At 39.3% G+C, this 26,007-nt stretch overlaps 1 protein-coding gene across 1 annotated transcript in view; it reads left to right on the top strand.

Annotated features, from left to right (window-relative positions):
* The window catches only part of PALMD (palmdelphin), a 29,641-nt gene extending 3,962 nt beyond the window's left edge, over window positions 1-25,679 (top strand). The window contains exons 2-8 of the mRNA XM_074597133.1: window positions 2,363-2,443; window positions 7,854-7,984; window positions 16,777-16,891; window positions 17,751-17,784; window positions 17,877-17,987; window positions 18,726-19,826; window positions 24,096-25,679. Of these exons, the coding sequence (XP_074453234.1) occupies window positions 2,363-2,443; window positions 7,854-7,984; window positions 16,777-16,891; window positions 17,751-17,784; window positions 17,877-17,987; window positions 18,726-19,826; window positions 24,096-24,139 (1,617 nt within the window). The 3' untranslated portion in view covers window positions 24,140-25,679. The remainder of the gene's footprint in view (window positions 1-2,362; window positions 2,444-7,853; window positions 7,985-16,776; window positions 16,892-17,750; window positions 17,785-17,876; window positions 17,988-18,725; window positions 19,827-24,095) is intronic.
* Window positions 25,680-26,007: the final 328 nt, after the last annotated feature.

Genomic DNA, 26,007 nt, shown 5'->3' with positions numbered 1-26,007 from the left:
GTATAATTGTATAATGGATGTTTATTACCACCAGTGAAATTAAAGCATGCTGCAACACCAAAGGATATGAGTAGAAAACTTTAAGAGAAAAAATACGGGATGCAAAAGAAACATAGACCTCTAGCAGAACAACCAGGCAAAAGCTGCATTACTGAACAGGTTCCTTATTACACAGTTAATTTAAAATGCAGTCATTTGTGCTTTTACGCTCTGATTTCTTTCTGCACACTATTTTTGTGTACCAGTTCTCATTTCAGACTGCCCAAACTCCTAGTACACATCTCCAGCGGTATAAAAAAATATTTAAGTTGACTTAGAATATTTTTAATAGTATAAACCAAGTAAAAGTTCATTCTCTAAGAACTTACCCAGAACTGTACTAAAGAGAAAAAGCAGTTTCCTTAAGAATTGTAACAGTCTGTAAACACAAGCTCTTGTCACACTTTGCTCACCTTATGATGGGTTATTCAAAGGCCATTTATACAATGAGATCAGGAATATTTCCTAATTAGGGAAAGGTGCAAAGGTCAGAGACCAGATGCTGTGTCTTCAAAATCAGCACTGGCTGAGTAAAATCCAGCGTAGCACCTCTTGGATAAAATCTCTTAAAAGGGACACTGCAGAAAAGTTACCTGTTATAGTGATCCTAAATCAGTAGCCTTGTGAACTGAGTTAAAGAGCATTTCAAATCAAAAGCACTACAGAGTTGAAGGTAGCACGTATCTTGAGGCAAGATCCCTACCTGTTCTCTTTGGTGTATTAAAAAGGCAGACTAACACCATCAAGGAAAAACTGTAAAGTACAGATGGTGGTTATAGATGGCTACTGCAAGACAGAAATCACTGACACTCGTTCACCTACTAAACCCCAGCACACCATCACTTGCGCTTGGCCTGCCTGTAGTCCTGCCCTCCATCTCCACAAGACTAGGTGGTTTCTTCTACTTCCCATCCTTCAACAAAGCGTCCCTATAGCCTGTGGCCCCACTGCTAATTTCTAATTTCCAGTAACAGTGAAATGATTCAGCCAAGAACACTACGGCTCTTCCTGTTTCCAAATCCCAGATCCTGGGGAAACAGTGGAGAACAACTCCCAGCCTTATGCCCTCCTTAAGCACAGCTGGTTCCTCAAGTGGGCTGAAAGGGCAAGTCTTCCTGTGTTTGTGAAGAACGTAACTCCTTCCTAAACCATCCTTGTCTGAAAACAGACTCTGTTAAAAAAAAAACAAAACAAACCAACCCTATCAGTAATCTGTTCTAATTGAAAGAAAAGAGGGGTTGGCTGCCAGTCAGCAAACATTTCTACACAGGACAACAGGTGATTTAATTTAGTTTCCTAAAACATACCAAGAAAAAAGTGCAAAAGTTGCCGTATCCAATAATAGGATTTTATAGCATTAAGGCTGACCAAGAGAATAGTCTGTTAATACAGCTTGTAAAAGTTAGTTCCCTTTGGCATGATTTCTTTCCCACTGGCTGCTGAGGACACAAAGTACTACATCAGTGTTTGGCCTCATATAGAGCAGCCACAAGGATACTCCACATGACAGCAGCTGTCCAAATACACAAGAGACTTGAGTGTTGCCAGCATTCAGGGACTGTTCACCCATTTCCTTTTTTCTATAATCTGTAGCAAAAAGGATGAAGGTGGCACTATGATAGGTCAGTACTACTTGAGGTTTTTCCTTCTAAAGTCCAGCAACAATGAAAACAGCCTTTGCACAGACAAAAAAAATTTTTTTTTTTTAATTGAGAGGTAACAACAACATACATGAAGGTTACGTCATTTCTCTGTTTTCATCTTTATCACTATTCAACTAATTAAATAAATTTCTAAGTCTTTGTTTATTCCTGTTTATTTCAGCTATTAGCTACAAGATACATAAGCTCACTACCGGATTCACCGAACAGCCCGTTTCGTTGAGTGATGTATCACAGCTGCACAGTGCAGGCCATGCAGACTCTTTCCTCTCCTAAACGATGTGTGGGCTGCTTAGGAATTTTGGTCAGGGCCCATTTCTCACCTCATTTTGCACGTACAATTGTGCTCAAATGTTATTTCTTCCTGTTTTCTTCTCCCACCCTTTCCAACAGTAAATTACTTTTAATTTGGATCATCCGTGCTTTGTGGTCATTAACATGTTTAAACGCACTTCAGAGAAAGAGTAATGGCAACCATACCTGCATAGGACACAGGAGCTGTTGCTGCTAAGAATTATGCGTTGCCTGAGCACCATATAAGCTTTAAAATAAGGCTTTATTTGCATAGATTGATTTCACCCTACCGAACGCCACGTAAACATCTTTTTTTTAGCAACAAGTAATTTCTCTAAAAAGTGTTTTATTGTTCTCTTAATTTGTAGGACAAAAGAAAACTGCAAGAAGAAATTACACAGAAACGTCTAAAAGTGGAAGAGGAAAAAATGAAACACCAACATTTAAAGGTAAGTAAAGTGCTGGATTTATGTAACTAAAGATAGCCTCAAGTCATTCAGCATGAATAAAGGTTTGGGATTTTGGAATGCAAATCTTCATGCATTTAAGTCATGCTTTTACTGTCAAATTTTCACTGCTTTTTGGAGTCTTGCCAGGACTCCATTTAACTTTAATAAGCATCACCCTTTGAAAAAAATTACACTCAGGAGCTAATGTTATTTGATCTCTTCCATGGCATAAAATGAGATCATAACCAGGAATAACTCACAGCTGAAAATTAAGCCTCACATTTCAGACTGGGTGTGTTCACTCCTTAATTCCACTACAGCAACCTCACTTGGTACAGGGTGCAGCACAATCATGAGGTCTAATTGCACTTTTTACTGGAAAAAAAAGCAGCCGATTTTTATTTGGCTATAGCCTTTGTCAGCTTGTTTAATGACTCTTTGGTAAAATAATGCTGGTTTTTTGTATATTAAAAAACAAACAAACAAAACTCAAACACAGAAGTGCTGCAAATATTGTCCTGAAATGTGGTTTGCTAAACTCAGGATTACAAAATCCAAATTACTAAGAAACCAAAGTATCCAGCTCTGCAGACACTTGAAATTGTAGCGATTTCTACCCAACATCACCATTCTTTACATGTCTATTGCAATTTGACAGTACGTGTCAGGTAGGGAGATGAGGCAGAATCTGTGCCTCTAGAAATATGCAAGACTTGGTATTTTACATACCCTTTTAATTTTGTGAGTGGGTAAACAGTTTCAGAAAGATATGTTTAATGCAATACCAGGAACATGGTGTGTCTCCTTGAGAAGCATATTTAAAACAGACTCTTCTTCAAAATAGACACCTGATTCTGGGTTTCATCTACCCTCTTCTTTTGTGTCAAGCCAAAAAAATGAGAAGTTGTGATAAACTAGTTCACCAGGCCATGCAAGCCAACGCAAGAGTCATCTGTGCTGAGGATTTATTGGAAGGCAGTGACCATAAGGACAGGCTTGACCAATTGTGTAATGTCTTGCCTAAAAGAGAGGGGAATATCTTTTCCAAGTCCTGTAACTAATGAGCAGCAAACATGTGACTGTCGTCCTCTATCTTAGTACACAGTTACATGGAGTCCTGCACTTTGTTTCAAGTTTCCATGCCTATAAATTCAGAATGACTCTTTTGCCCTTCTTTTAAGAAGGATAAACTGATCTGGTCTAGACAACCAGCTAATCCTCACTACTGCTGGGTGCAGAGTCCTAGGGCAGTTTCCCTACAGATTTAGTACATGCCTTCAGCTAACATTAATAGGTACAATGGAGTTAAAAAGTTAAGAAAACAAAAAGCTACCTTGGACTTATTCTGAAGGTGTTTTACAGAATTTTACAGAAGCTAAAACACTCCTTGAAAAATATTACTGAAATGCTCTTCCTTTTGAAGAGGACAAAGGATGTCATTTGTTTGCCTGTTCTATGAAAAATCATACAGATATCATACAGAAAAGGTATTAAATTAAAATTGGCCATATTGCATGTGAGGCAAATCAAGGACCTGTAGAGGAAATATTCACTTGGGAAAAAGGGATCAAGCATCCATTTTATAGATGTGTATGGTGTGTAAGTACATACATATCATTAGCTATTTAGAGCATGCAAAACAGAGACTACTTTTTCCAACTGAGTACTAAGACACCTAATATCAGATGCAACATTACTATATGAACATCCTCTGCTTGATGCCCTAGGAGCCTTGTCCTTTCACAAATGTTTATGCTTCAGACTAATTCAGGTATTTCAATGGAATCAAACACCACAAGAATCGAGCGCAGAATCGCTTTAAACCAGATTTAGACTTCTGAAATGTTTAGGCACTCTGGTAAATTTTATTGACAGCTCATTTCCCTAGCGAGTCAGTTTGATTTCACTCATTTATACTCCCACTGGTTGTGCATGGTGAAATCTAGACCTCCATGACCTATTCAACATTACTCGCACCTGTCCCTTAGGAAACTATTGCAGGTTAGTAAATCTCACTGTCATATAGCTGTTCCTGGTAGCTGGATATCGCTATCCTGTTCCTCATTTTGTCCTTCATTCCTATTTATAACCCTTAGCAACAGGTTTATTAAAAGGTTGTTGCTTTGTTTTGTGGGGGTTTTTTGGTTGTTTTTGGTTGTTTGTTTTGTTTTAAACTTCCTTTTTGTAAATAGGAATCTTTGCTCCAGCTTCCCAATGACTTTGTTTGCTGTCCCCAAGCTAACTTCTTACTAGGAAGAGACATATGAGGTGTCATAAGAGGTCTTAGTTATCCGGTACAACCATACTGGAGAAGGAATATTTACTCCCTACACGTGCACCTCTATCACGTGAAGTAGAGGACACACAAGCAAATACAGACATCTGTGTTGTCAGGGCTTCACAGAACTGCAAGGGGTGATGGGGGCCGCTAGTGAGGGTACAAGGGAAATTTCGTCTAACAACTAAGTCTTCCTCCTACCTGGAATCCTTCTTGCTGAGGCAACAAGGGAAATGACCACAGTTGCTCAAAAAGCATAGTCAGCACTGATTTGCATGTACTTTTCAAGGGCTTTTCTGATGTAGCTTATTAAATTTTTGGCTTCTGACATGCCTGAACTCCATTAGTGCTACCTTGTAGTGCTGGTCACACACCTGCTTTTTCCAGGCGTTAACAGTGTTTAACTACATCTTCTGTGAAAACTGTGAAAATTATTTACGCCCCCCCAACATAAGGTGAACTGCCATACCACTGGGAGAGCAAGACCCACAAACGCAAAACATCTGTGCCTTTCAGGATGGATCTTGCCATGTTAGTCTAGCCACATTAAGGATTACAGTGGAGTTATACATGGAGCATGCATAGGCCATTATTTACAGAATTTGCAGGATATTGTCACAGTACTGCTGATGTGACCGTGAACTACAAAAGAAAGCGATTGCTTCCCAGCACTCTGGCTGTTCCCAAGGTCCTATCACATTGCAATGTATCCCTTTCCCTTAACATACCGAGCCTAATGCAAAATGAACGTGCTTTCATACAAGTGCTATAACACATACACAACCTAGTACTGAGCTAGAGGCGCTTTGCAGTGGAAGGAAATGCTTAGACAGCAGAAAGAACCCGACAGCCCCAAAGCAGCAGCTCCTGCGCTGGCTTGTTCTGATGCCTCAGTGGAGCAGCCTTGAAACTCTCTGTTGTTCAAAAGCTGTTTCAAAACTACGCAATGTGTCATTCTTTCAAAAGTGGCCAATTAAATTAAAACGATTACATGGCATTTAGTTGGGAGCAGCAGCAAACTATTCTAGGAAAAGGCAAAAATAATGCTATTGTGTTACGCCTGTATTTAGGGACTTTGTTTTCTTGGGCCTAACCCTATACATACATGAAGCTTTTGTTGATTTCAATGGGTGTTATCGGTTTCTGAGGTCTACAGTGCCAGCCTCACTGTAATTCTCACAAGGAATTACAGATTTATTTTTGGAGACAGCAATGCTAGACTAATTCAGTTCCAGCCAGGATTAAAAATTCACTTTTCTAGAAGCCCTATTTATCATTAAAATCTTAACAGCTTGATTGAAAGGGAGTTGATAACTGTGTCCCCTCCCACTTGAGAAAACAGTATTTTGTGGTCAGTAAGAATTGTGCCAACACCAACCTACGTGGCATCTACCAGATCAGGTAAAACCATTCTATTAAAATCTGCATTCATTTCATTTGAGCCTAGGGCACAACTGCCAGGAGGTGCTGCCAAATGACCCTACAGCCAGAGTCAAGGCTCAGAACATCAGTCTTGAGCAGCCCTTCTTTCCTTCAGATTTCCTAGGATCCAGTGCTGAGAGAGAGATTACTGTCCCGCAAGGCTAAGGCAACTGTAAACATTGCTCCTATGTTCCGGTGAAGTAAAAAAAGTACAGTACTGTGGAGTGCCACAGAATTCCCAGCAAGCCTGTTTTAGCCACAGTTTCTATCACATCATGTATTTCACACATCAAGCAAGTTGAAAATTGCATTTAACTGCAATCAGGTCCCTACTTGCATCCTCCTTCATCAGTTTGCCCTCAGTAATAACCTCATGTAAAGTATACAGTAAACAGAAAACTGTAGGAAGCAACAGTTTAAGTGACTCAACGCACAGGACGGAGCTGCTGCAAGCAGCACTGAGCTTAATGCAGCCTTCTCACCAGTGCCGGGCACAGCTCTGCCTCAGAGCAGCAGCAGTCAAAATCCAATTTAGTCTCATCTACACCCTACAATTACTGAAACTATATGGGTGGGGGAGGGGGGAACTAACATGGAAATCAGACAGCTCAAGGAATCTAAATTACAAACAGAAAAATCATGGTTAATTAAAAACCTTATATGCTTGCTTTTTTTTCCCTGTTAAGCTGTTTTTGTAAGGAGCCCTGACTCCCACTTCTGCTCCAAGGCAGCAACTGGATTTACATTCCTGAGCTAGACTGAAGGGAGTAAAAAGAGTGCAAGAAAGTTGGCATGGTTTACAACATCTAGCCTGCAAATATGAACTTATCTCCATTAATTTATTTTTTTTCATATTGTAAAGCAGCTGTAGGAAGCTATTAGTGCATTGAGCCATATTTTTCAAAGTCTGAAAACACAGCTGAGAGATCCACTCACCTGTACACATGCAATACACCCATTTATAAGCCACTACTGTACAGAGAACGCTCCACAGGCACTAAACCGGGTCAGGACCTAAATACGTAAGTCGTGGATTGCCCCTACACCAGTAGTTGTAAATACGTAGCAGGTCTGCTGAAACACTGACCAGACAGCAGCAAGCCAGGCTCCACCTTTCCAGTCCCATGCTTACTCCACACATCCCCACAGATGAAATGCAAGTTCACTACCAAAATCACCCAAGTTCCTTGTAAACTCCACTAACTCCCTAGAAATCTCTTCCCCCATACAAGCTTATTTACAGAAACTTTTCACCTTTTATGCTCCCTCCCAGAATTTATGCAATGCCATGAGCCCAGAAATCAGGGCTATTGAAATAAAACTATAGCGCTTCTGACCGGGGCCTTTTGCACGCGTCTGTAATACGTGCACTTTGATACAACTGTTTTGTTTTATTGAGGACAAACACACCACTGGATCCACTTACAAATACTTATCTGTTACAGGTAACAACTGACATCTTCTCTGTGTTTATTGACTGGACTAATAAAATGGGACATTGTTCTTAATGAGCTTGATTTAAAGTCAATCTCAAAACACAAATGTGTTTTAGTATTTCTCTTTCTGTGGCACTCACTGACATTAGGTTGCCTTATGCTAGATACAGCACAAGAATGTGGATCATGCCTATGGCATCAAAATAAATACAGTAAATTATTAAATAGCTTAACTTTTAAAGTACACTTACTTGTCTGTATTCTTCCCCATCAGAAAAAGGCCTTGCGAGAAAAGTGGCTCTTGGATGGCCTTAGTTCTCTCACTCCAAAAGAGCAAGAAGAAATGCAAAAGCAGAACTGGGAGGACCAACAACGGACTCGTGAGCTGGAACAAGATATTTTCAGGTAAGGTGGCAGCCCTGCCCTTCTGTCTGGGTTAAAATGGTCCCTTCTTAGAAGTCCTACCTTATTTTCTAAAAGATTAAGCTGTCAGCAAGGGCTAAACACATGCAGTTTGATACACAGAGTAAAGCAGTCTTTGTTATATTTTCTAGTCAGCTAGAATTAGAGAATACACAATGCAAGCTTCCATACTGTGAGTTTATCATACTGCACCATAAGTATCTTGCAGAGTATTTGTCTAATTCCAGATACCCCTTTTACGCTATACTCAATAGTTGTAAGCCACAGTATATGGGTTTTGCTCCGATAGCAATTGTTGAATCATAATTTCAAAGTAATGGTAAATAAATTTAAAAGTTTTTCAGTTTCCCCAGGTCCTGCACAGCCTTTAACACCTGACTTTTACCATAACACAGCACTTCAGAACAGTACAAGCTGCCTAGCATTATTAATATCACTTGCCTTATTTTCACGTTTCTTCCATGATGTTTTGCCTGCAGTTTACTCCCAGAAGCCTGTTACAGAAAAGGCCTTTTTCTCCCTTTTATTAGAGATGTTCCTACAAATCTCATTGCCTAGTACCTCCCTACCACATAGGGCTAACATCAAACTGCACTGACAGTCTCACGTACTACTCCTTTATTTACGATGGATGTGATTCTGTGTGCTTGTTAGCTGCAGTTAGCCTTTCCCAAATACCACGGGGCTCCGTACACAATCAGCTCCTGACCTGGCTCCAGGTACTGACTGGTACTACCCATTAGCACCCACAGAAGAGATTAAGTGTTCCTGTTTCATTAATTTCTGCAAAGTTCCATCAACCTTTTTTGAGGCTTCTTCCTCTATTTCAGTTCAATAGCATCTTCCTCCATACTCTCCTCTTCCTCCACTGTCCTCCTACACACACTCTTTTGGCAAAGTTGTCACCAAGATTACCTCCTCCAGTTATCTCCCACCCACTTCCCTCCTTCCTTACTCCATCTCTCTGACACAAACAATAATTCTCTTGGCTGACAGGCAGCAGCCTAGTGCTAGTTTGTCCTATAATTATGCTGACTTCTTGCTTGAAAGCACTTTTCTCAACAGAACACCTTTTCACGCACCTCTGTGGAATTCTCTGTTGCAGCAGTAGAAGGTAGACAGTGTGCTCTAAAAACATCCCAGCAGGTTGTGATTATGAAGACACAGAAGAGGGGTCCCTACAACAGTGTGATCTCCAGGAAATAGCCGTGTGGGGAAGGACTGGCTCAGGAGCAACAGAGAAATTGCTCTGAGCAAGTAGCTCCCCACCAGCCCATTGGAAGTTCAGCCCTTTTCCAGGCACTGGGAGGATAGACTGGATATTCAGAGTCTTGTTGACTTTGAGTAAGAGCTGGAGCTTTAGCTGAGATCTCCTTTATGCCCTAAGAAATTTGGTGATGGGAGATCTTTAAAACTGCTTTCATCTACGCTGTTTCCAATTCATTTGATGACACCCAAGTAAAGAACAAGCAGTGTTATTATAGCGGAGGTCTGAACGTCTATACCACTAAAAGGGAAAGCTACTGAACTCCTGACATACTGACTGCATTAAAAAACAGTGAAATATTTTAGCAGGAAGCGTACTGTATCTCCAGCATCTAAATCTAGTCTGTCACTTCATAACATACCTTTAGGGCTCTCTGCACCTGCATCATTGTAATTGTATCTCACAGCAGCACTGGCAGCGGGTCTCTCCTGTCCTATCCCCAGGAAGACTTGGAATGCAGGATTAGGACTTAAAAGTCTTCCTACAGTACTAGAGATATCAGCAAATAGGGCTGATTATTCACGTACATAATGTCATTGCCATGTCTCGCAGAATCCTGGGTTTGTAACTACAGTTGTACAGTCTTTTGATACTGTTTTTGTATAATTATTGTCCTGAATTTGTTGTCAGCCCAATGGCCTTAATTTTTATTTCCTCAGAGACCAAAACTGAACACACATGGTAAACTCTATTTCTCTGATTATAGCCATATAAACTTATTTTTTAGCATGAATAGAATTTATCACTGTTACAAATTGTAAAACAGTAATCCAACTGGAGCTTCAAACCTGAAAAACTCCTTTAATTTACACAGGTAAATGAGCATCACAGAGGAATATTCCTTTGCTTTAATTCTAGTTTGTATTTGTTGACAAGGGGATATAAATTTTAAAGTTTATCTGAATTCCAGGTCTTTTAAAAGATTCCCATAGACATTTAAAGGAATATTTCTAAATGCCTTTGTGCTTTAAGGAAGGAGAAATGAATGTGCCAAACCCATCATTTGTCCCTAATTGCTTTCTTAAATCACAATACGGATCCTGGAGTAACAGCTCAGCCCATCTCTATTTTTTGATAATTACAAGGACTAGATGCAGATACGCGGTGAATGGGAAGACTGCACATTTAGTACTGCACTACATGACTAAGAGCACACACATTATACCAAACAAGGCGGAGGCTGCTCAGCTCGTACACCTGATGTATGCCTGAGCCTGTAACAGCGTAACTATAGGAATGTGCTGTTACCTTCCCAAAGGAATTTTTGCCAGAGACTTAGTTAATATTCAGCACGTACAAAAAAAAAAAAAAAATGCATTTTAGAATTCCTTTCCCATGTAGGTGGAATGCAGGGATTACAGGTTTGCTTTCTTGTGTTGGTTTTGGGATTGATTTGGGGTTTTTTTTGTTGTTGTTTTTGTTTTGGTTTTTTAGTAGTTTCTATTTATATGCCTACATTTAAGAGAAATGTATTAGGTATGAAATCTTTTCCTACATAGTTCTAGATTCAGTTAATGACAAATACAAGTCGTGTTTGTATATCTACATGGCTGATATTCTGACCGTAAACAAGCAATTTAAATCCTGATGAAATTAAATAAGTTTTCTTGCAACTGTAGGCACTACAGTGGAAAAAAACTGCAGTAAATGTTTGATTGTAGTTGCTGGTCTCTCTCCTGCTATTACACATATTCTTTTTCCAAGAATATAAGGCTATTTGTTTTACTACACTTGCCTAACAGAACCTGCAAATGGCTCCTCTTATTTTTGTATATGCTGCTCTTTCATGGCAATTTGTTTTTTTCATGGCAAACTAAACATTTCCACAGCCATTTGTTGTTACTACCAGTGTTACCAACAAACTTTTCCTGCCCGTGACCTTCTGCTGGAAAGCTCCACCAAATTGCTTCCTCCTTAAAGTGATTCCTACTTCTTGATGTACATCTGAAATACTTGAGATTTATTTGTAGTGAAATGAATCAGACAAATTACATCAGTATAAAGTGAAAAAATTAATTGACAAAAAGTATAACACAAAATGACACGCTGTCTTCACTCTTATGATAAACAACTTCACAAGTGTAATGCATCCTAGAAATGAAAATCTGTATAGAAATACTCCTAATTGCATTCCTGAGCCACCTTGAATTAAGAGGACTTAATTCACCATTGCTGAAGTTTTAAAGACAGTTTAGAGGTTTGTAAGGCCTTGATATCAAAAGAAATATTTTCATTACTGATACACTTGCTTTTATAACCAAACAATCTACACACCTTTGAGTATTTGGCAGCTTTTATCTTCACGATACACAGAGGACTCAGACAAGGACATTTGACTTTACAGATGGAGAATGGAGGCAGAAGAACATACCTGGAGTCATGTGGGAAGTTCCCTCTGAACTAGGAATTTAAGCAGGTCTATTCACATCAAGCATCTTTGCTATAAATTATACTTCCTACCACTCCTCAATAGCTGTCTAGCAAAGGCCTCTAGAAAAACATCCATGCTGCCTTACAGATATCATTATGTTTTCTTCAGACATACCCAGCCCAGTTTCAAACCAGCCAGCAGCAACACAGAAACCTAATAATACAGAGTTCAGTATGAACAATGTCCACTAAAAAGCACAAAATATGCACCATACAGAACTTGCACAAGTTCTTTTTCTATGCTATAGATAGCACCCAAGCTAACAAAAGCTTGCATGACTACATATATGTGAAGTCATACATTTCACCTGCCCTATAAATCAAAGATTACTAAACCAATCATGAAGGCACATGTCATACAGCAGCAGTAAGATATATTCCTGAGAAGCCCAGTAAAATTCTTTCTTCTGGGCATCTGCTTATTAAATTTCACTTGATTCAGATAGATTCTGTCTACTCGGATGATTATTCTGCATGGATTTTATCTTCAGTTAAAAAATCTGAATCACTTTAAAGACTTATTGAATACCCTTAGACCAGTCTTTGTTTCTGCTGAACGGACAATTGCAATTGTGGGCAGATTATTTACAGTAGTGGCATAGGCCTTTCCATCACCCTCCAAAATGGGACCTCTGTTTTGAAACGTCTTTTACTCAGGTGTCAAATAGAGCTAGAGTATGTCTGCTAATCAGTTTGGATTTGAGCATTTTTTTTATAAAAGGGAGAATTCCATTCTTTGTATCACTAACAAAACAGTGAATAACGAGTAGCCTGAGCCACTGGGCAGACAAATGGCTGAATGCTGTGGTCACAGACAAACCCAGCGTTTACATTACCTGTCCTATTCCCCCTCTTTACCTCGTAGAAGTTGCAGTGAGCCGAGCGAGCATGTCCTTGGTCAGGGTACAAGCTGAATGAAGAATTTGGAGTCCCATTTTGTCATTTAATTTTCAGCAAATAGCACTCATTCTTGATGGAATTAGTTGCTAAACAACATACCTAAAAATGCACAAACATCGGTTAACTAAAATCTATTCAATGGTTTGTAACATGATACATGAATGCAGGCTAAGGCTAGATGGACCCCAGAGCTGCTAAAGCATTTGACTCACCTCAAAACATGTGAGGACTTGCTAAACTGCCTTTTCCTCTCGGTATGGTATTCTCCAGGGTGGCAGCCTCCTATCTGCTTTTCATTCTTAAGCCGTTTATTTTTCTTCTGGGGTGGCAGTGGTGCCAACCCCAGCAGATTATCTGGTGGCCAGCAGCAGTCAGGTGTTCTCTGTAGAATTTCTTAATTCAGCTACTACTTTGGCTGAGAAACTTCCAATTTAATATCTCAGCTTCTAAGGTTCCTCTTTCATCCACACCTCCATACTTCTTATTTTCCTCTCTCAAATAATGAACACTTCTTGAGGAGAAAAGGACAAATATCCAAAGGATTGATTTAATACAGTAGCTATGTCATATTCCTAAAACACAGCAGCATTGTCAAAAGATAGTTTCTTAGAATTGCTAGTGTAGCTGCTAGATCCTTTCATGATAAATACAAACTGTGATGTAACTTCATAAAAGTGTAATTGATTTAGAAGTTTCTAAAGATTTAAACACACCAGAAAGATTCTGGCCTAACTTTTCAACTGTACAAAGTCAAAAGGACTTTGATTTCTTTGAACTATACAGATTACATCTTTTAAGTTTCCTTTCAACAAATTCCAGCGCGTACACTCAACATCCTCTGAAAATGAACCATAAAAATCTATGTCTACACGCAAGTATGAGCGCAGAAGAGATACTTAAGGTCTAGATGCAATTCCCATTACATGGATATAAGAATTTTTCCCTAACCCCACTGAGCACTGAAATCAGTCCTCTTAATTACTATATGAAGTGGGTGTTGGTATGGGTGTGAGAGCATATATAAACTTAAATAATACTTTTCTTGATCTCCCAGATATCACCTTTGATTTATTTGGGGTTGTGTTTTCTCTTTCTCTCTCCACACCACCTTTTTTTTTTTTTTTCAGTTTTAATACCTTTCCAGGATTTTTCCTCCTCTTCTTCCATCTGTATGTCTAAGAGTGTTTAGAGTCCAGACTGAAATAAACCCATAGTAAAGGTTAATGGTTCTTCAGATCATTATGCTTCTGTGAGCTTTTAATCATTAATTTTTGCATTATGATAATATTGCAATCAAGTCTCATGTAAAAATACAACATTTCAATATATTAAACAAATACTGTTCTGTAATAAGTGCAAAAATACGGCACATGTTCATAGCATTAGTTTCTTTTATAGCCCTCCAAGAATGTTCATCCCCTTATTATAAAATTTTTAAATTTTAGCACTATAATTAGTACCTTTGAGCAGGGTCCTAAGGACATCTTGCAGAGCTCAGGTCCAAAGCATTAACTGCTTTTAAATTTATTTTTTTTTAGCTTTTACTTTCATCCTGAATGCATTTTTCTTCACATCTCAATTTGAGTTCTGTGATACCTTTGTGTTTCAAAAAAGAGGATATTCTCACTAACAGATAAAAGTCCACATAGTATCCTATTATTGTAGCTCTACAAATCTGAGTTTAAATAGGACGAGAGCCACAGCGCTATTCAGACTTCTCAAGGTGTCACAGAAGGAGACAAATAATGCTTCTCTGCCAGCCTGCATTCAACTTTTCTGGTCTGCTTACTTTAAAGTGAGGACAGGTTTCTATTATTAATGTTGAGTTTGGTGTAATGTTGTGGATCCTAGCACATACTAAAGAATAAGTCAAAACATAAAACAATTTTTTCGATCAGGGTTATAGGCCATCATTAGTCTACTTATTACTTTGGCTCAGATCACCTAGTTGTAACTATTCTGACTGAATTCAGCAACTAGTGATATCAGTTGCAGTTGCCTTAAGTCTACAGTCATTCATTTCTGACATGGATTCAAACACAATAGAAGACATATTTCACTCAAATATGGACGGGCTTGAAATTTGCTTTTGTTTTTTCCTTGAAGTTAAAAGAAATCCTTCCAAAAACGAACCCAGAAAGAAAAGGTAGATGAACCAGGAGAGTGAAGCTATACGGCACTCACCTACGTCATGAGAGAACCAGTTCAAGTCCCGGTTGAGAGTTAAGTCTGGACTTGATTCTAGATCTTCATGGAAAAGTGACTTCCCAGCTATTAGGCTAATAAGGCAAATTTCTATCTAAAACCCAACAAACATACACTTAGGCAGAAAGGAACAGTCTTGACTAGAAAGAGGAAAAATAAATAGGATATGGGACACCTGCTTAAATCACTACCTCAGTCACCAGAGAAAAGAATTTGACTGAGATACTAACCTTAGAGGTGTGCTTTAACCGGGCAGTGCTTTCCCCCCTCTCTCACATACACAAAGATTAAATATTTCATCCTGGACCTTTCTGTCTAGAAGTGTTTTGTCAAACACCTTAGTGCTAAGAAAATAAAAAGTCTAATTAGGAAAAACATGCCTTAAACATTGTAGTCAGCTTTAACATGCAAAAAACCATATAACATAGATTTAACATATAACAAAAAGGGGAGAGAAAAGGAGCTGTGACCCCCTTTAAATAATGTACAAACCTACAACAGAAGTCAATAGCCCAAAAGAAATTTTGACTGCTAAGCTTCAATCTCCTTTTTCCATTACGATAAAGGTGTTTTAAGAAAATAGTTAGCCCGTCAGCCAAGTCTTAATTGGCAAGATATTTCTGGTTTGCATTGCTAAAATCTGACAGAAATAAGTCAATTGCTGAATATCCTGCTGTCTTAGACAATATCCAAAATTAGTATTTTTGGTATTCATAAGAGGTAGGCTTGTAGTCTTGTAAAACAAAGCTCTCACTAACTAGACCTGGGTACCGTTCAAGGCTCCTCCCCTAATAAATAGGCCCTTAAAAATTGTTTCTTAGCGTTAGAAATCTCAATTCCAATCTTAGAAAGTGATTGCTATCAGCACCTGATGCAACATGTATCACACCTATGTGAACTACTCAGTTTTCTCTTGCAAATCTATCGGTAATACTGTGAGGATGTTACTACTACAAACATTAACCTTCTCGGCTGCTTGTCCTAGGTGCACTGAACCCAGGGCATCTTACATGACTGCTGTTCTGATGAAAAGGAACGCTTTCCACAAATAAGACTTCAGCACTTGTCCCAGAGAATTAAGGACACAAAATGCCGACCAGTGACTAAGGAGGACACGCATATGCCTTTAAAAGCCTTAGTACAAAGCCTTCAACAGGAGCCCTTAAAACACACTAGTATTTTTAACTCTAGCTACACAAGCTCTGTTCTAGTCTATGAGGAACGCTACAATAACACCAGTCAAATGCCGTTATTATTTTATAAAAAAAAAAAAGATACTTGTTCTACCCCTCGGAAATACGAATGCAATTTGATTTCCATTGATAGAGGTCATACTTCTGGAATTGTAGCTTCTAGTTATAGATTGACAAGAACTTTCCTCCATGGGGATCCTCCTGAATACAGTTTGGCTACATTTATTAAAATATAGCATATGAGGTGATGTACTCTAGCCCTTTAAGTACTACCAGTTACAAGAACATTCTTCTGACTTTCTTACAACGAAAGAATTTGCTTCTTTTCATCATGCATATAAGTACACATACAAAATTAAGAGACAAACAAATAAAATCATAACCCTGGTGTCTGTATACTACATTCCTACATCTTAATTACAAGGGAGTAATTGCATTTCTTCAGACAACGTAGGAGAGAAAAATTGCTTAGAGATGAGGAAATGCTGTGGGGTCCTTTATTCCTTATCTGTTCCTTCCTGAAAAATAAGTTAATTTCAGCCACTGTTTTCAAAGAAGGCTCAGAAGGAACCTATTGCAGGTATATTTTTCCTTTAGAAGATGAGAATACCATTTCACAGTATTTTCTGATGCATGTGAAATTATAAGCTGATCTCATATTAGAGCAAAATTTGTCAGGGTAAGTAGAACCAGCCCCACTAATGTCCATATCCAAAGTGTATTGAATCTGCAGCGTTGTTCTCTGCCTGGTATTAAATCAATGGGAATTGTGATTGCAGACTGGAGAAGGAAATTGAGGCTCTGGAAAGAGAGGAAATGGAAGTCTCAGCTAAGGAAGAAGCAATTTTAAAGAAACTTAAGTCTGTCGAAAAAACAACAGAAGACATAATAAAGGTTAGTGCCAAATTACTCCAGAAGTAGAATTAATTACTCATTCATCACGATAACCAAGGAAAGGGGAACTAGCTGGATCCTGTGAGTGGTTATAAGCTTTTGTCTAAAGTGACAGTAGTTCAAAGGGGTCGAGATATCAACAGTAGTTCAAGTGCCCACGTATCCCCATTTGCTTGTTTATGGGGGTGGGGGAGCAATTCCTATCATTACTCATCTACAGCACATCTCAAAAAAATACAACTGCTATTGGCACCAACCAGCAACTTTGCATCTCAGCCAGAGACAGACGTAACAGGTACAGAGCCTGACATATTCATGCTCCTTCAGATGACGTGCCCAGCTAAACTGCATCACGCTTTCCCCTAAGTCCCTAAGAGAGGTTGTAGTGAAACATGACTTAATATTAAAGGTCATTTTGATACTCGAAAATCACCTTAAATCATCTCAACAATATAGTAATGAAACTGAACTTCAGTTCTCCAGTTGTTCTTCGAGACACACACACTCTCCCTCTAAAAATAAGAAGGGAGGTAAGTACAACTGGAAAGCCAAAGTAGGGCCTTTGTAAATCTTTGAAGCCAACCAGCTTGGCCACAGTGTGAGGCTGTGCCACTGACTAAGACTTTGTAATGTCCTGTCCTTCCCTGTGTGACCTGGAATTATATTGGCAAAAAAAAGACCCGGAAAGTTTCACTTTCTCCCTTCCCATGTTCCAACTGAGCGGGTTCTGCTTTTAGGCCCTTCTCAGTATGAAGCTGCACACACAAAAAGTTAAAACTATCAAGTAAAGCAAACCTCTGTCTAGTTAACATCTTAAAACTGACTAATCACATTTATTGTTAATGGTTCTCTTTCCTAGTCTGTGAAGACTGAAAAAGCAGAAGTTGAAAAAGGTATGTTTAGTCAAAAAGAAAAAAAAATTAAAAAGATTCCTGTAGAAGTCAGTGAAAACATACTAAATGTTTTGTGGATCTTCTTTACTCAGAGGCAGCAGACTACATATACACCAGCATACCTGACCTTCCCAAGTATTTCAGGCCTTCTGCACTGAAGAGCGCAGCACACGCTGCCACCGATGATGAAGAAAAGAGAAAAGGTACTGCTCATTAGTAACTCCAAAGGGGGTCCATATGTGCAAAGACTTCCTATAAATTGAATTTAATACACTTTAAGGGAAGGATAAACATTACAGATATGGAACAATGTTGTTCTTATTTAAGCTGTGTTATGTTATCAGTTAGGTCATCAAAGCTGAGAGGTGGGACACTGGTGTAAGGTGAGTGCCGTTGAGAACAAGGATCAAGCATTTTCAACACTGATGCTTCTTTTCAGCACTTTGTTCCTCTACCTGGTTTAAGTATTTCCTCCCTTCATATCATACATTTCACAGTTGTTATCCGCACTTACACCTACTGGACAGCCAGCAGTATTCTGGTTATTTCCCAACTACTACAAAACCTCCTAATGCTTCTGAGTGCCCAAGACTCTTTAGTCTTGCAGCACGTTGAGCTCTTTCAACTGCTACTGCCCAGCAAAACACCAGGGGCCGAGGTTAAATCTGGCTCAGTCAATCACATAATGAAAACTGGCTCCTCAACAGCTTATTTTTCCTCATAGAATTAGATACCAACACAAATATTTTTTTCTACGTCAAGTTTTGACAGGATGGAAGGGTGCATTCAAAATGAGAATCCAATATGTTGGTTATGTATGTGATAATTTCACGTATTTCATAATTCATTCTGACAGTCATTCTCTATCACTGTCAGAACTCTTCCATAATATTTCTTGCAGCTGCTGCATTATCAGTTTAAGCACTTGTTTCTTTCAACAGCATTGTTTGCCATGGAAATTAAAGTTGAAAAAGACATGAAGACAGGAGAAAACACAGTGTTATCAACAATACCTCTTCCCTCAAAGGAGTTTAAAGAGACAGGAATTAAAGTCTATGATGATGGCAGGAAGTCAGTCTATGCAGTGTCCTCAAATGGCAGCACAACGCAAAATGGGATGGATGAACTTGCTCCTGTTGAGGTGGAGGACCTGCTACGGCAGGCAACTGAAAAAAATTCCCAATCTCCCACAGAGTATCATGAGCCTGTGTTTGCAAATAAATTTTGCAGGCCAGTTACTCCTCAGAAAGACAAATTAGTCGCTGCACCAAAACTGGAAGACACTCACAGAAGAGAGATGAATGGATTTAGCAATCATCAGACAGATTTCTCCCCCAAAACAGAGCCCTTTAGACATCAACGTAAAGAGAATGGGCTTGATCTTCCAAAGGTAATACAGCCAAAGTCTCCTTCTCCAGTTCTTTCCCATTCAGAGAAGACAGTGCACACTAATCCTGAGAACAGGATGGTACATAACGAAGAAAGAAAAGCTGCACGTGAAGAATTAAAACCTTACCAGAATGCAAGAGAAAGACATAATGAGACAAGGTTTTTAAGTCCCTGCCATCTTAATGAAACATCCCCTACACCTCAAGAGGAGCAAGATGTTCAATACAGCGTCGTCCAAGCTGTACCATGTTACGTAGATGATTCTGAACCAGTAACAATGATTTTCATGGGTTATCAGCGCATTGACGATGACGATGAAGAAGCAGAACAAAAGTTGTCACGATACGATGGGGTTATTCGTGCGGAATTAGTTGTCATTGATGATGATGACGATGAAGATGACAGCAAGTCTGAGAAACCAGCATATCATCCCATAGGCCACTACAGTCAGGTTTATCAGCCACCAAGCAGGAAAATCACAGAAGTCCCACAAATGAACCCCGTGAGCAGTCTGGGCCCGAGCCTGAACAAGGTACCCCACAAAAATTCCATCTCCCTACGAGAACAAGAAGAACGCTTAAGCTCACCGACACACCGTGCACAACTTCGGAGCCAGATATCTGGAGATGGTACCGAAGATCCCTCACTAACAGGTAACAGAAAAGGACAATCATGTCACTGCTGTTCGCTCATGTAGCAAACTGATACTACTCTTATCTGCTAGCAACTGTTTCACTTTAGCGTTTGGATTTTTTCATGGACTAATATGCAATTACTAATCATTTCTTTGCTCTTGTTTGTTAACAAACGCCAATCTGCATTTTCGTACTGTTGAATTATTTCATCTTTAGCAATGCACTAGTTACCATATCAAAATTTGGAAAATAAAATATCTCAGAAAAGCCATTTCTGTAACCTTCAGAGATCAAAAGTGCTTCTCTTTCAAGTGACAATTAAAAGTTCCATTAACGCTACCTCGATTAGCAGAATTAGTTTTCCTTTCTACTAGGTAACTAACGGCATTGCTTCTTAACACTGTCTCCTCACTGGAAGGTTTTTGTGCCTATCTACATTCTCACTACTTCCTAGATAAACCAAATTGCTCCTTAAATCAGAAAAACTCTTTAATAACCAGCTTGCTTTGCATTTTTCTGGAATCAGCATTGCCAACCTTGCCTTGACAATGTTTACGCAAGTTTTACCTTTTTTTTGTTAACCCAAGATAGATATTTTTATAGCCTTTGAAAGACAATGAAACAGTTCTTCATTACTACATATGGTTAACCCATATAGTCCATAGTGTTATTTTTAAATACTTTTTATAGTGTATTAATACTCAAGGTATCTATTTCTTACTATAATTTTTTATAATAGAAGATTGAACAATAGCAAGATCTTCCAGAAACACGGAAAGCTCTTCCTTACGATTATGCTGTACTTTAATGTATACTATTAAACAGCATTTAAGTATATTTACAGAGCAGCAGATTTCAGACAGGAGTCACATTCCACCTCAAGGAAAGAACACTGTGGTCAAATTATAGGAAGATCAGGGGTCCTGATTCCACGTTCTCTCCCTGTTCCTCTTCCAGACTATATTCTGAATAATTATGCAGTTTGGCAACAAAAGTGTAAGTTTGGGCCCTCCCTAAAGTGCATTGGCAGCCCAGCATTTCTTTACAATACAGGTAAAGCCAGGAGAAAGGGTGGTCATTGGATCACATAAGGAGTTTCGAGTATTTTTGCTTCAGCATGCACTGCTTGGAAAGAGCTGTTCAGTAAGTAATGCTCTTAGTTTATAGGAGTATCAACCCCATGCAGTCATTCACACAACGGTCTGAAATATTCCAGAAGCGCTGAACAGCCTTTCTGATCAGAGGCCACTGCGCTTTTCTATCACTTGGGAGGACCTTTGCTTCTCTCCAGCACCAATCCTGCCATCTGCGCACCTTCCTGTGTCCTCTGGGACCAAAGGCTGCTGCCAGCAACTGGGAGCAGAAGTAGCTGGTACAGGCAAGATCAAACACTCCAGCAACTGCGCCAGCCCATTATATTTTGGGGATAGTCCCTTAATTCCCCCATCACGTACTTACAGGCATATAATGAAGAAGTGACACTCACCCACCCACCAGCTGGTTGCAACTGAAACAATTCATTCATCCAACAGCCCGCTGCGTGGGTGCTCCTGAAGAGATCCCGGGAAAGAAATTTCTAAGTCATCACTACAAGCTAGCAGTACCATTTGGGTGGCCTCGTACAGGCCATAAGATGTTAGCCAAGCATCTTGATCTGTAACAATCTTTGCTTAGTTTTGTCTCTTGAAAGAAGCATCTGAAACTTCTTCATTTTTCCCTGTCACTCAGACACTCTCAGAACAATTCTCTCTTTTGAGGTTAGTGGAAAACAAACACAGACTTTCAGAGAAGGGGAGTAAGTGTAAATCTAGCAAACACATTTGAGAATCTGTTCTGTTAACCTGTGTTTGGTCTTACCCGTTTACTTAGAAGTATTCTACCAAGGGGAAAATTTTCCTATTTCTAGCCAATTAGGAAAAAAATGGTCCCAATTAAATTAAAAGCAGTTTGGCAACCACCTCAGAAATACACCCCAACAGTCAGCACTGCCTCCAAGTGAGCCTCTTAAGTGCCCAGGAAAATTTGGAACTAAGCCATATTCCTCTTTACCCTTCTACCTATTTATTGGCACTCCCTGGGACATTTTGATCAGTGGAAAAAGGCAGGAAGTGACTCAATTTTTCCCAAGCAGTCCTGTAATCCTACCGCGACTTCTAAAAAAGAAACAAAACCAGGAAAGCCTCTTAAATCTAGAACAATGTATTACACACAGCTGCTTCTTAGGGAAATAAACTGTTTTAAAAGCAGCCACTGATGCCCAGCTTAGCAGGTTCACCCTAAACATCACCAGTGAAAACAGGGGAGTCAAAATTATTTTTGGTACCTCATCACTCATTACTAAAACAACAAGCCATACAACAGAAAAAATAATCCTCTCTGAAATGAAAGCTTTGAGAGGCAGTTGCAGCATTTGAACATTAAACAGGCACTGAGGACTCTCTGAAAGAGAACGGAAAACAAGGAAGCACAGGACAGACCAAGGAGATGGTCCCTAATGTAACAAAGTTACTTTGGGAAAGAAATGAATCTTCAGAGCAAGTTACTGAAAAAGTTAGCGATGGTGGCCAGTTACTGAAAAAGTTCGATGGCCAACTAGGAGGCAGAGGAATTGTCCATGTACCAATCTATATAGAGAAATACCAGATTAAATTAGTTTTCAGCATGCCCCCAAAGTGACAAAAATGTAGGACATACCTCTTCCCCTATGGGAGCAATTTTCTTTTCCCTATGAGCTTGGTGGGAAACTAATATCTCAAAGTGTGTGCCCTCAGAAAAACCATACAGAGAGAAGGATGACAATGCTATAATTAGGACACCAGTGTTTTGCATTATTAGAGCTTATTTTCTTCTTTAAATTTCAGTCCAATGAATTAGTGTGCAAATGTTCTGAAGATTTAAAACTCATTAGGGAAATTAAAAGTCCTGAGGGGGGAACAAAGGCTAGACATAGTGGAATGAAAAAGGAAAGGAAAGGAAAAACTGAAGCTGAATAGGCAGTAAAACCTACTGACAGTGTGGAACAGGCTCTCACGGCACATGAAGGTCCAAGGTTTTTGGCAGGTAGCTAGTCTCAATAAGCTAATTTTTTTTCCTTACCACTGGAAGTTGTGGCAAAAAAAAACCAACCAAACAAACCACACAGCAGAGACTTAGCTCCATTTGCATTGAAGAAAGTTAACATACAACAAAGCTTTTTCATAGAGAAAGATTCATGCATACCATGTTTCTGTAATGCATAGAGCAACACAAAAATGGACTATTGGCTGTAAGTGAAACATCAGACTGATTGTTCTCTCAAACCACAACCAGGACTCAAATCCTTCAGAATTCCGTGGTCTTTTCAAGAGCTAAGCTTAATGTCAGTGGCCCTATCGTATAAAGTTACACTCAGATGCTCCTGATTTGCAACAACTTCAGCATTCAAAACATAACTCAAGTTGGACATTTGCTGACATGCATAAATCAAGTAAACAGCTGCTTTGACCCCCCGTCTCTCAGTAGAGAGACATACGCAGGATGAAGGAACGAGACATGCTATTTTGGGCGACTCTTCAAACTAACAGGTCAGAGAGCTGGAGATTATTCCCACTGCATTCTCAGATCAACGATGTGGTGGGGGGGAAGGCTCTTACATATCTAACAGCAGCATTATACTGCTGTTCTAAAAATAACCTTAACATTTAATCATCTGCCCTGCGCTGTCACTTTCAAACTAACCCGCATTATACCCAGTTACAGACAATAGCCATACTGATGTTTTTACAGATACTAAGTTACTCCGTCAGACTTATATCAGGAATATGACTAACTCCCACTCTGACTCACTGCACCAGGAAGACAGGAAAGTTTTCTGTGAACATCAACACAAAAGAAAAAGGCTTCCAAACAGTTACAGCTCCCACTGAGGAGTTTAGTTTAAACAAAGAGTTTGTTTAATTATTCATGCATCCTTCTAATCTGTCAGCATCTAGTCAAGGACAATACCATCTGTCTGCAACGCTTTAGTGAAGGTAACAGAAACAAAACAGTTAGAAGAGAGCTGAGCAAATTTTCATATAGTGATAATGGAGTAATTTCTTAATAAACTCGCTTTTTATTGCGAAATTACCAGAACTAATGCTTTCTACTGATTTCTTTCTATAACACTAAACCAATGCTTATTCTGCTGGATTAACCACTGGAGGTATGTATATTCTACATTTTTCTAAATAAGGAGATTTAGCATCAGAAATAGAAATAGAAAGCTAGTCTTAAAATGCAATGGCTTTGTTTGTTTTCTTTTTTCAGCTCTGAGGATGAGAATGGCAAAGCTGGGGAAAAAGGTGATTTAACAGCTGTAATGACATGGAAGTAAAATTTACTACTCAAAGCAGAATAAAGCTGAGAAGAGTTTCTTCAACACACTTTTTTTGGATCACAATGCTTGTTTTGCTCCTCTGTTTTATGCATCTGGGTTATTTTGCCCTCTGCATAATCCAATGGACTTGAACAGACTTATAAATTTGACCAACTGCCACGTACACACAAATCACATCCTGGATTTTGCTGAAAGTAGTGGAAAGTTACCTAAGACCATAAATGCAGTATATATGCAAGCATGAAGATATGCGTGTTCCTGTTCCCACAATCAGGAATACGTTGTTGCTATGTACACAGAGCAGATAAACACTCATCTCCATGGGACTTCACAGAACATTGTTTCACTTCAAAGTGTGCCCATCTACCTGATTTTGATTGAAAATGCCATCCCAGCATTTTTCTGGTAAAAGCATTGGTTAATAAAAAACTAAACATGAGAGATAAGAGCAGGAAGAAATGAAAATATAAAAGCTGGTTTCCAAGCATATCACCTTGGCCAAAATTTAAAGCATTCCTTTTTAAGTGACAGCAAAACAAACCAAAAATAGTAAAGTCAGCTTTTAAATATTTAGCCACCTTCTAGAGCTCCACAGTCCACCCACCCTTCTGTTTTATGTATGACAGTATAGCCGTCCTCAGACCCTGCTCCCTCCCCCGTGCCACATACATGCTGCCCACCCATAACCTCACAGACCGATCCTGTGCATAACGCTATCGCCTCCCGAGCATGGTTTCACCTCCTAGTTTGCTACAGAAAGCCCCGCTTTTCCAGGAAACTGGTTGCCAGACAGGCAGTGCCTGTCCATGAAATAAATAAATAAATAAGTAAGTAAAATGCTGCTTAGCATACTGGTTTCAGTTGGCCAGGTAAGCTAAAATTAGTGCAAGCCTCCGTTCAGAAATACTGAGTTGCCAATGGCTTGTCCTGCAGCTGCAACAGAAGGTCTGTTATAGGTGCAGCCACCACTGGGCGCAGCTCTCCAGCAAGGTCCAAGGCTCCCACCAAGGAACAGGTTATTTCTTTCCACACGAGGGAGGAGCTAAGGGCCCTTAAAACAGCCATAAGTACAATTACACATAGAAAAATCACATGTGAATCAGATTTTTCCAGTACATACTTCTTGCAGGGAAAAAGTGCCTACTTGCAGTAGCACTACATCCTTTTATACAAATCAGTCTGATAGCTTTATTTTGCTAGGTCTTAGCCTTTAGTTTGAATCACTAAACAGATAAAGCTCAGGTTGTGTTTTTCTAGTATAGCTGACTCAAATTATACTCCAGCAAAATACAACCATGATTTTTTTTGCTGGTCTTCCTCGTTTCAAGGCAGGAAACTGAAGCTACTACCTCATACTGAGGCACGATGGTAGTAATCAGCTGACTTGTAGCCTCTAAACTCTTGGTGGCTTCCAGTCTGAAGTGGGTAATAATCTCAAATTTTTGGACTTGTCAGAGATGGTTACCTGGAGAGTGGAATAGTAAATAAGAACAAATAAATTTAACTATATTACATTTTCTGTGTCTATCCTGTATTTTTTTTTAATATGTAGTTTATAATGGTTTTTTTCCCCCCTTATGTTTCTTCTGTTATTTATTTGGTTATGAGAGCAGCAGAGGGAATTACCTTTAACTCCTTTCCCCGCCACACCCCACCCCCCCCCCTTTTTTTTTTTTTTTTTTTTTTAAACATTCTCAAAGGTTCTTAACAGGATACACCAAAGAGTGAGAGAGTAGGAGAGTGGCATGAGGTAGTCATGAGCCGTTTTTCTAACAGCAGCAGGCTGCTATGGACACTCATCCCCTGCCTTCCTTTAATCTGTGCTATTAAAATTAAATGATC

Source organism: Larus michahellis, chromosome 8, assembly GCF_964199755.1.
Source record: "Larus michahellis chromosome 8, bLarMic1.1, whole genome shotgun sequence".
NCBI lineage: Eukaryota > Metazoa > Chordata > Aves > Charadriiformes > Laridae > Larus > Larus michahellis.
This window is presented reverse-complemented; position numbering and strand designations above follow the sequence as displayed.